The sequence below is a fragment of the Helobdella robusta genome (genome assembly GCF_000326865.2).
Source record: "Helobdella robusta unplaced genomic scaffold HELROscaffold_36, whole genome shotgun sequence".
Classification (NCBI taxonomy): domain Eukaryota; kingdom Metazoa; phylum Annelida; class Clitellata; order Rhynchobdellida; family Glossiphoniidae; genus Helobdella; species Helobdella robusta.
Genome location: NW_008704742.1, coordinates 337,930 through 346,622, shown reverse-complemented (window position 1 = coordinate 346,622; position 8,693 = coordinate 337,930). Strand labels below are relative to the sequence as shown.

Below are 8,693 nucleotides of genomic sequence, written 5' to 3'. Positions count from 1 at the left end.
TCTTTAGCTTTTACACTACACCAAAAGGCATTTGTACTTGACTGCAAAGACTGTGCATTTTTATTTGGACTTAAATGCCTCATACAAATAAAAATATTGCTTTTGTTTATTAATCATTTTGTTTATTTGCTTATACTGCGTGCATAAAATATCTAAAATATTAAAAACTAAAATAGTAGCAGCGGAACTTCGCTGGACAAACCCCTTCCCCCCAGCTTAACATAATCTTTGAATGGCTCCTTAAAGACTAGAAAAAATTGAATAAGTAAAACAAAAATTGGGCGCAAATGATGTAAATTAGTCAAACTCAAGCTGATTTGCCGTAAATTTTTGTTGGGTGACTGTTTAGATAGTCTAAGTATAAGGTTCCTAATACATTAATTTTTCTGCCGATTTGTCATTGTCCGCCTATTAGCTAGCCAATACAGTTGAGACGGTTGTCAAGAACGTCGTAAACAAGCATCTAGATATATATATATTAAATACTGGCATGTGTTCAATATCAATTATTTAAAATCGTAATTCTGCTTATATGGGGGTTCCGAATGAGTTTTTTATTTTTATTTTTTTATTTAGCTTTGTTTATTTTTTACTTCATTTTTAAATTTTAATATTTTAATTTTTTTTCTTTTGAATAACAATAATTTTTTTATTTAATTTAATCACAACACTGCATTTAAATTTAAAAATTATTTAATTATTAATTGATTAATAAATTAATTTCAAAATTCATTCATTAATTTACATATTATATAGGATAAATTATTTATTATATAGTAATTATAGTTACTAAAAGACTTTTAGTAAAAGTCAAAGATAAATGAATAATTGTGAGATTATTGATGATTGTCAGGATTTCTTATATGTATTTAATTTTATATAAATTTTTTTAAATTGTATATAAAAATAATTATAATAAAATATAAAGAACATGTATAATTATTAATTATTTTATTTTTATTCCTAACACTGGTGCAAAACAGAATATACTATACTATACAGTCAGTAGTCAATCTAGTAAAATTTTGACTTGCAATCAATATGTTTTTGAGTTTGGATAAGGTAAAATAAAAGGGACTGTACATAAAAGATGTCACATTTTTTTGTTACTTCATGACACTACCCTTTCTCATATCACAAACTATCACAAAAACCCCCATTTAAAGCAGCCCTTTTGAAACCAATTTAAAATGTTTTATTTTATGCGAATTATCAATTTCAAATGATGATTGAAAATTCATATCAGCTGCAGCTAACAGTGCTGATTCCAAATAAATATTCATAATTCATGAAAGAAGCAAATTTTTTAACTTTTTTTTAGATAAAATGTGTTGATAAATTTTTATTAATTAAGGGTGAAAATTGAAAATGTGCAAGGCAAAACAGGATGTTACACATGCTTTCACCCATTGCCCCTTGTCACAAAATGTTACGAATTGTTTGACTTTAACTAAACTGCCCCTTATTATGATGTTAAAAAACTTATATGTCATATTAGAGAGTAGTTTTATCTGCATCAAATATACAGGCCAGATAGATCTATTTTTTCTTTTTTCACAGTAGTATAGTAGGTTTTAATAAGTAGACTTTAAATTATTTGTCTAAAATATTATTTTCAAAAAATGAAAACAAAACATTTGAAATGTTTTTTTTTCTTGGTTTTCATTTTTCAAACTGAAACATGTTCAAGTGTAAACAGTAAACATCTTATTTGGTAAAATGTTGTAATGTTTGTTTGTTCTGCTGTTACGTTCAAAAGAATTATAATAATGTTTGTATCAGATCAATTGACTAACATTGGTTTATTTATTGAGAATAATCCAATAAAATTCTTCAAACATTCATACATTTTTGTTGATTCTGTTATTGCTCCAAATTTTAATATCAACAGTTGAAAAAAGTTTCTGAACATACGAGAAATTAAAAACTTTTTAGTGTTCAAATGTGGAAGCCTCTATGCGTTTGCTTTGCTCTCAATCACAGCGATGTTTAATAGTGAGTCAAGAGTTATGAAGTTTTAGATCAATTAAGATCAAAATAATGCCTAAATTTTTGTGTTCGATTAACTCGTTTTGTTTCTTTATTTTGTTTGCCTGATATAGTCAACTAATCAACGAATATTATGAAAATATTATATATTTTTATTACATTTCAATTTTGTCTGCTGTAAAAAGATATTTTAAATGGTCTGCCCAACCAAATCATTTCTTGTTTATCTTGATGTTTATTAAAAGTGTTAAGCTAAATTTTAATGTTAACGTTGTTTTTTTTTCATTTAGTATATCATGATATGGCTGGAATGAGGTGTTTGTCTGGGGTGACTTTTGCTCAAAGGAGGTTTTCTAGTCGTAATTCAATTAATCATGTTGGCATTCAGATGATTTCGGAATCATTAAGAAGCCAACTTTTTGATGGCAACAAAAACTCAAATCATATTAATGTTAAATATTTAGAAGATATAAAATCTCATTTGAAAAAATTCAAAATCCCCTTTGACTCATCCGAGAACTTAGAAGCTATAGATTTGAACATTCCGAAACTGAAAGGCTCTTGCATCGACGATCACTTTAGAAATATTGCACAAAATATAATTGACCCGTATTTAAAGACTCTGGAAAATTTTTTGAGTTCACATTTGCCATTTAGGCCAAAAGTGTGGATGTTAAAACAAGGGTGGACAAAATATGATTCATTGAATGGAAAGTTTTATCCAGTAGCATGTCCCAACGAAGATGCATTAGTGTTTGATTTGGAGTCTTTAGTTTCTTATGGAAATTTTCCTGTTATTGCAACAGCTGTTTCCCCAGGAGCCTGGTGAATTTTTTTATTTTTTATCCTGAAAATTTTTATCAAGATTAAATTTTTCTATAATTATCAGTATAATTTTTTATCACTACTTGTAGTTGAAGTATAGAAATTTTCGTTTGGTTTGATTGTTGTTACATTATCACTGCCACCAATGATTTGACATTACCATCATTCCATATGATATGAATATTGCTACCTTTCAGGTATTCTTGGTGTAGTCGGTACTTATTTGAAAAACCTCAGAAATTGAATTCAATTGCCTATAATGATTTGATTCCCGTTAACGATGAAAACTGCGTAAAGAAATCACTTGTCATAGGGCATAATGTTGGTTTTGACAGGTCTTATATACAAGAACAATACTCATTTGAGGTTAATATTTCGTGTTTGTGATGTCATCAACCGTTTGCAACTGTTCTTTTTGTAGTGGCTTGATTTCATTTTTCATATTTTATTTACTATTGTTTTTTATTTCACTTTTCTTTTGATGTTTTGCTGTAATTTCTAGTCAGGTAGATTGTTTAATTGCGTTTCATCACAAAAGATTTTTATTCGTTCGTTTATTCAAATTCAAAAGATTTAAAAAAATTATTTTTTCTTTATTTACGTTTCTTTTATTAGCAAAAAAAATATTTTTATTTAATTTTAAAAATTAAATGTTGCCAATTTTTCACAAATAAATTCACAATTAATCGACTTGGTATGGAGGCAGATAAAATTGTACGCAACGCTAAACTTGATTCGCATGTTGCTCCAATAGCTTTTGACATTTTTATGGCATGTTGAAAGTGATTTCATTTTGGTCAACGCTCAAACGAATTCAAAACTTTTCGTCTTGCACTGTATTTTTAATTTTTTCATTACAATTTCATGGCTGATGCAATTGAAAGTTTCTGACAAATCCAAAAAGATTCTTGCTGTTTAATTTTTTTCAGCAATCAATCCTATCTATCATAATTTATGGTAATTCAGTTGAATGATAGTATCCAGATTATCATAATTGTATTTTTGTATTTGTATTTGATGACTTGTATAGCGCCCCTCCAGAATGACATCAGAAGCGCTAGCGTTTCTTGAACATCCGTCGATCCATGCTGCTGAATCTTTTCAGATCTGTTGGCAATGCATTCCAAATTTGAGCTGGCGACACCGAAAATCTTCTTCTTCCAAAGCGTGAAGATTTGTGCTTTGGAATCACGAGATCTCCATTATCAGAAGATCTCAATCTGTTTCTGTTTGTAACCTCGGATACTGGTTGAAGCTATAATGACATATTGACAATTTGTAAAACCAAAACCTTCTTCTGTAATTTACAATTACTAATATTGTTGAAAATTTTTTTAAAAAACTTTTTAAAAATCTTTCACCTGCAACCTTCATCATGATGAACCCTGGGTTTTTACCTTCTCATCTAAGCATCGGATATTTTTCAAATTTTGATATGACCATTCGTTTAAGGTTTTATATCAAACTGCGTTTCACCAAGCCACATTCCTTTCATTCAGTTCACTAATTTATATCTTATTATATCTAATTTATATTTATTCGTTTAATTTTGTGTCATAATAATTTTATGACTTTTTTCCAGGCGAGTTCAACTTATTTTTTAGACACAATGTCGTTGCATATAGCTGTTGCAGGTTTGACAAGCTTGCAAAAAATGCTCTTCATGGCTAAAAAATCCGGCAGTAGAAGAAAAGAAGTTGTCAACCACGAGCAGCAAGCCATTCAAAAGTTTAATTTTTCAGTTAGAAAAATTTTTTTTATCTTTTCAATTTGTATTTCATTTTTATTAACTATGTTTGTTTGAACATTTTTCTAGCGTCTAACTTTTTGAATTGTCAATTCTAACTTTTCATGTTCTGGTGTAAGCATGGCTCTATTGATATATTGGACAATAGTTGTTGATTGTAAAAGTCCTCATAACTGCATGTTCTTTGTTTTTTAAACAACTGTCATTGCCGCCTACCTGCTCAGAGCAGTTGCAATCCAACTGAACTCTCACTCTGGATTGGGCATGATGTCACTGATGAATGGTGTTACATTGAACTCTCTGAATCTCTGAAGCTTCATTTGAATGGTTTCCAGCAACACTCATTCGCAATCAACAATTTTAACTACATTTTCAGATTTTAGGTTGGATTTTAGGCTTGTAAATGATTTGGAAGAATTGAGAAGACAAGATGGCAAGTTGAGATTGTGGAGATAAGGACCAGGTAATACAAAGGCTCTCATCATGAGATTATTCTACTGAGATAAGGTGGCTTACACAGTTACCTCAATCTTATTATTTTTTTGCTCCGCAACTCAAAAGTCGTTTTCTATGATCAATTACAACAGAATTTTTTCAAACAATCACAAAAAAATCATCTAGAGCAAATTCTGTTCAAACAACGTTTGACATCAATGCAAATCCTACATGCCCTCTGTCCATTCTAACAAACAAGATTTTTTATCTTTGCATTTAAAGTACTATAGTTCCTTCCTGGTCAATATTGCTTGAGTTACGTTTATTGTTTGAGCAATTTCACTAGCTGATTTCTTTTTTCTTTTGATATTTTTATCATATTATCATGTGCATATTTCTTATCGAATTCGATGATAAAACTTACTGAATATATAATAATTTTAAGTTTTAAGAATCTTAAAAATTTTTAGAAAATATTTTTGTACAGCATAAATAATTTTTTAATAAATTCTTTCTACGTTTTAGTGGGCGGATTGGATGGAAAAAAGTTGTATGAACAACCTGAATGACGTTTACAAATTTTATTGCAAGAAAAAACCGTTGAAGAAACATTTGAGGGATGTCTTCCTGGGTGGAGACGTGAATGATGTCCTCTCAAACTTTCAAGTCAGTCATTTCATTGCACCATTTATTTTTAAGTGCTTCATTAGTTTTTCTTGTCGTTTGCTCATTTTTCTATTTTAATAATTTTATTTAAGAGAGACGCCACGTGGTGTTTTCTGAGTAAGAATCTGTTGCACTTGCATCAACAAATAGGTTATTTAGTCGAAGATAGTTTACAAAAGTTTGGTTACTTTGGTTAAAGTCGAACAAACCACGCAATTCAATTGATTTAATACATGAAGACAGATAAACATTGGCTCCGTGATGCTAATCGTTCATATTTTCTTTTGTTAATCTTCATGTTTCATCATCATTGAACCGAATATTCTTAGAAGTGAAAGCAGACTATGTAATGCTAAACGATGTTTATCTTATACTCAAAGGTGTCACCAAACGTCTGCACACATACGGCTTACTGTCTTTTATAACGAATATAAAATTGAAGAAATCGACTCATTTTTTTTTATATGATAATCGGCATTTGGAAATTTGAATGCAGTCTGTGCAACACGAAACTAGCAGATATTTTAAACCACTACGCCATCTCACCAACCAACATTTCGTGCTTCCATGTTCACTTCTGTCAGTTCTAATCCAGTTTCTGTTGTTGGGTATAACAGCATTTTTTAACTTCCTCCAACCAGAAGAGAGAGAGAGAGAGAGAGAGAGAGAGAGAGAGAGGGAGAGCACATAATTTTATCTCATCTCTTTTTCTCCCTCCATAACAGGACTAAATAATCTTAACACACCTAGCTCAACAACAGCTGGAAATCCAACCCTCGATTTTACGTTTGTTATAAAATGCAGTACTTTATCATATAACCTATTATTCTTTCACTCTATTTTTACTGTAGATCGTACGTTATGTTATCGTATAAAGGAAAAACCGGAACAATAGTAATATTTATTTCTAACTTTTTCAATGCTTTTAAAGTTTTATGTTTTTCATTATGCTTATTTGCTTATTTATATTATGGATCTATACATCCTGAAGATGTTTCCGCTTGTGAAGACAACAAGTAGATAGTTTATTCTGAAGAAAGTTGTTATCTTCTGAACAGTGGGAGATTTGATGAAGGTGCTAAATTATTTAATATTTACGTGCCATTTGCAGGTGTTATGTGATTACTGCTCTTTAGATGTTCGAGCTACTTACGATGTCTTGAAAGAATTGTGGCCAAAATTTAAACAAAGGTATTGACATTGACATTTTTTATCTGAAAATCATGTTCCTAGTGTTTCTAGAATTTGTTGCCTTGACCAAAGATAAATTAAACGTTTATCAGTCCAAAAAATGTTTTTTAAAACTCTGTCAGATTTCCTCACCCTGCCACGTTGGCTGGCATGTTCGAGATGGGCGTAGCCTGTCTGCCCGTTAACGATAATTGGTTCAAGTACATCGGCATGGCGGACAACAAGTACACGGAGATGAAGGACCAGTGTAATCATTTTTTGATCGATGTCGCTAACAAGGTCAAAGATGAGGCCAGCAAGGAAAGGTTCCTAAGTTGCTCTCAATGTTTTGTTGTTTAAAGATTGTAATTTTTATCAGTTGTCTTATTTGTTTCTTTTAATATATAAAAATATATATATATATAACTGTCACAATTAATTTTTTCCATTGAACAGTTTTGTTCTTGATCAATTCATTTTACACTTTAGCAGTGTGATTTTTTAATTTGAATGTTTTATTGGCGTTTTCTGCAGAAAGGTCGTCATATTTTATTTTATAAAATTAGACCTTGAAAAACCTAAAACTGAAATCTTACAAAGATCTCAAATCACAGTGAACCTTTTAAAAAACCCAGCTTTTTCACTCTAGTGCCCTATTTTGGTTGACTTGTCTCCAGATCTTTTTTGTTATTTTTATACAGGCTTAAAATGTTTTGTAAAATTGTTCATGTAATGTTGTTGATGCATTCTTTAACGTCTGGATTACTTTAAACTTTGAACTTGTGTTTCTTTTGCTATGTCCAGTCATGTTGTTATGTTATTGATGATGATGGGCACTCTCCTACAAACTGGCTGTAAGTTTTCATTACATACAATTGTTATACTAGATTTTAAAACATTTTGTTAATATGATAAATAGAATGTATCAACAAGTTTTTATTTTTTTTTTGTATTTTAGAATTGATGTTCATAGAGTTAATTTTTGAATATAATATAATTTTTAACATAAGAACAAAAACATTCAATCTCTGTCCTAATTTTATTCGTTGTTACTTCGCATTTGCTTGAAAATAAATAACTTGATAAACAATTTTCAAGAGAGAAAGATTTGTGGCTCATGGATTTGGATTGGTCGCTGAAAAAAGTAAATAATAAAAAAGTTAGTCTTTAATTTTAATTACTTTACAATTTCAAAAATTTTCTGTAGAACGTAATTTACGTAATATCAATATTATTTTTTAATTTTCTAATCATTCTTAGGTGAGTCACTTTCAAGATATCTGCCTCAGCTCAGCGCCTAACAAGGAATTATATCTGCCAAAGTTGTTTTCTTCTTTTCAAACGTTTTTTAAAAATATATATAATATTGCCACAAGAATCATTACATAAATACAATTTGTTTAAATTATTTCTTCTTCTTTATAATGCCTCACATAGTTCCCAAAAAGGTTTTTGCATCAGGAGTTCTGTTGTATCAAAAATCGTTCTAATGTTAATTCATTGACGTTTGAAATTGGAGTTCTGTTGTATCAAAAATCGTTCTAATGTTAATTCATTGACGTTTGAAATCAACTTTGTTTGTTCACTGAAAAGCGTTTTCAAAATTTGAATTGTCAAATGAGGCGATAACTACTGTTGAAAACAGCTTTTTGATGTTTGTTTTGTAAAAAAGTTTGTAAATATTTGCAAGTTGTACATTAAAGTGTAGTTGTAATTAAGTTGTGATGAAATCATGATTAAGGTAACTAAGTAGTGATTAAATTATAATTAAGTTGAAATTATGTTATATTTAAGTTGGAAATAATTAGTTACCATTACGACGGGTTAAAACTTACAATCAAGATGTCAAGTGAAAATGGAT

At 29.6% G+C, this 8,693-nt stretch overlaps 1 protein-coding gene across 1 annotated transcript; it reads left to right on the top strand.

Annotated features, from left to right (window-relative positions):
* Positions 1–2,290: 2,290 nt before the first annotated feature.
* HELRODRAFT_176011 (hypothetical protein) lies at positions 2,291–5,017 on the top strand (the record flags this gene model as incomplete). The annotated part of the gene is made up of 5 exons (XM_009023367.1): positions 2,291–2,814; positions 3,012–3,135; positions 4,397–4,555; positions 4,786–4,888; positions 4,938–5,017. 5 exons carry the CDS (start codon positions 2,291–2,293, stop codon positions 5,015–5,017), a joined length of 990 nt encoding a protein of 329 aa, XP_009021615.1.
* Positions 5,018–8,693: the final 3,676 nt, after the last annotated feature.